The sequence below is a fragment of the Pygoscelis adeliae genome, unplaced genomic scaffold (assembly GCF_000699105.1).
Source record: "Pygoscelis adeliae isolate BGI_AS28 unplaced genomic scaffold, ASM69910v1 Scaffold382, whole genome shotgun sequence".
NCBI classification, from domain to species: domain Eukaryota; kingdom Metazoa; phylum Chordata; class Aves; order Sphenisciformes; family Spheniscidae; genus Pygoscelis; species Pygoscelis adeliae.
This window is the reverse complement of record NW_008824288.1, coordinates 39,092-41,655: the sequence shown is the minus strand read 5'-3', so window position 1 is coordinate 41,655 and position 2,564 is coordinate 39,092. Positions and strand designations below refer to the sequence as shown.

The window sequence follows — 2,564 nt, the reverse complement described above, 5'->3', positions numbered from 1 at the left end:
CCGCCAGCTCCGGGCTCAGGGCTGCTCTGCTCCCCTCCCACCCTTCCCAGAAGTCGCAGTTCGTGCGGTTCGCCGAGGTCTGTCCCCTGAAGGAGTTTGGGTTTGCGCCGGAGCCGGGACAGTACCTGGCGGCGGTGGGCTGGGCGGAGGCGGTGGCCGGGCTGCTGCTGGCGTTCGGGCCCCAGCTCCTGCAGGAGATCAGCAACTTCGTCCTCAGCGTCATCATGATCGGTGAGAACGAGTGGGGACCCGCTGCCCTGCGTGGGGTCTCGGGGGCCGCTCAGGGAGGGACCTCGGTTCCCGTGCTCTGCTCCTCGCCCAGGTGCCATCTACACGCTGCTGGTGCTGCGGGAGACCCTGGCCATGTGCGCCCCTGCCACCCTCTGCCTCGGCCTCCTCCTGCTGCTCAACATCCGCGGGCACGCGGCCCCCACCAAGCCCAAGTTCGAGTGACTGGAGGCGGGAAGGATGGACGGCTCAGCCAGTGGGAAGCAATGCCCTTATGGTATTTTCGGGGATGGCATCACTTCCCGCGGGGTAACTTGCCGCCGAGGTGTGGTGTGTCCTCTCCTGCCGCTGCCAGGGACCCTGGGTGCCGGTTGTCCCCACGCTGTGGGACCCAGACTGGTGCTTTGGGATGGTGGCCATGGTACTGCCGTGGCACCACCACTGCTCCGGCAGCTCCGTTGCTAAACTCGCACAAGGTGTCCAGCTCTTCCCAGCGTTCGGCCACACTGGGCTGGGGCTGGCTCTGCTCTCCTGGGGGCTTTTGTACTTTGGAATAAAGCCTCGTTTTTCATGTTTTGCCTCCCCTGTTTATTTCTGCCTCCCCCCATGCTGAGTTGTGGGGGCTGAGGGGCTGTCCTGGGGCTGGAGACCCTGGTCCCCCGGAGCAGTACCTGGGGGCAAGGACTGGGGACAGGCAGGAGCCGGCAGAGGCAGACTGCCGGCGGGGAGAGCCCGTGTGGGGATGGGAGCCCCCTGGCCACCCGGAGCCACCCAGCAATGTGCCAGGCCACTTGCTGCACATCCTGGGGGATAACAGCAACAACGCAACCCCCCAAACCCTGTGTCCAGGCAGGCACATGCTTTTTGGGGATCTTGCTCCAGTGGGGCCCCGCACCCACAGGGACCCCTCTGCCACTCCAGATGGGCACGGCCAACATGGTCCACTCGGGATGAACCCCAAGATCACATTTGAACCCGGTGCATCTCCCAGCAAGGCAGCTGGGATGGCTGTGGGGGGAGACTGGCCGTCTTGAGATGAGCAGAGGGAGTACAACACCTCCGTACCCCCAGCGGGACATGAACCACCTTGGGGTGGCACCTTTGATGTCCCAAAGGAGCATCCACAAATTGCAGGGCCATGCAAAGGAAGCAAGTCAAATGCTCGCAGAGTTTGGGGGGGCCTGGGGTGCTGCTCCCCCTAAATCCAGCTTTGAAGCCAACTAAAGCATTAAGAGCCGAGAGGAGGCAGATTCCAGCTTTGATCTCTTTCAGGGCATCCCCCTTTTCCCCCAGCTGCTGGCTGTGGAAACTTGACCCTCTGCCACTTTCATCCTGGCGTGGGTGGGAAAAGGGCCCTGGGAAATGGTCCTAGATGGGGCTGGGGGCACGTGGGGGGGCTGGCCGCACTGGTACCGGCATGGCCAGCTCCTCCCCCGCATAGCCCCAGCCCCGTCAGCCGGCGCAGGGGGTCTTAGCATGGCTCCGGCGGGGAATCCCCCCGTTACATACACACACAGGTGCTTTCCCCACTCCAGCTGCCATCCCGCAGGCACTAACCCCCACGGAGGCTGGGGACGGGGAGCGGGGGATCAGGCAGCCCCTGCCTCCCCCCAGCACTTAAAGCCTCTCCCAGCCCAACTGGACCAGACGGCGAGGAGCAGCTGGAGGGGACGCAGCCGGTCCAGCCCAACCCGGTGGGGTAAGTAACCAGCTTGGCATGGGTGAGATGGAGCATCCCCGTGCAAATGGGGGTGGAGGAAAGAAAGGGAAAGGGGGACTGTCAAGGAGCTGGGGGCTCTTTGGGGGTCTGCACTGGCTCCGCAGAACAACGGAAACCCACCGGGATGAGCCCTGAATCCCCCCCCGGTTCGGCAACTTGTGCCCTCCATGCCTCAGCCTGGTGTTGGGTGCTGCATGTGCTGAATCCGGCCCTGTTGTGCTGGAAAACACCCGCTGGGTGACTCAGTGCCGTCGGCGAGGTGTGGGCAGGCGGTGATGGGAGGTGAAATAGCTGCAGCCCTGGGATACAGCCATTGCGGCACAATGTGGTTTTCCATGGCCAGGACCTGCAAACAGCGGGGTGGCAAACCTGCCTTGTGCAGGGCTGGGGGGCGTGGGGGGCTGCCGGCCCCATGCTCGTACCCCCTCCCCATGCCGGGATCTCTCCACTCTGGTGCACGCTGAGCTCGCAGGTGACTTCCCCATGGGTGGGCTCCGTGCGGAGACTTGGAGAGCTGGGAGCGGGACAGGGCTGGGTGGCCCCAGCAAGCACGCGGCTGCGTGGGAGGTGTTAAGCCGCGCAGCTGCCAGCTGGAGCCGGGGCAGCACCTCCGGGT

The 2,564-nt window shown here is 64.7% G+C and overlaps 1 protein-coding gene across 1 annotated transcript in view; it reads left to right on the top strand.

Annotated features, from left to right (window-relative positions):
• The window catches only part of ZMYM6NB (ZMYM6 neighbor), a 2,854-nt gene extending 2,055 nt beyond the window's left edge, over positions 1–799 (top strand). Inside the window, exons 2-3 of the mRNA XM_009318734.1 lie at positions 51–231; positions 323–799. Coding sequence (XP_009317009.1) covers positions 51–231; positions 323–453 — 312 coding nt within the window. The 3' untranslated portion in view covers positions 454–799. The remainder of the gene's footprint in view (positions 1–50; positions 232–322) is intronic.
• The last annotated feature ends 1,765 nt before the right edge of the window (positions 800–2,564 follow it).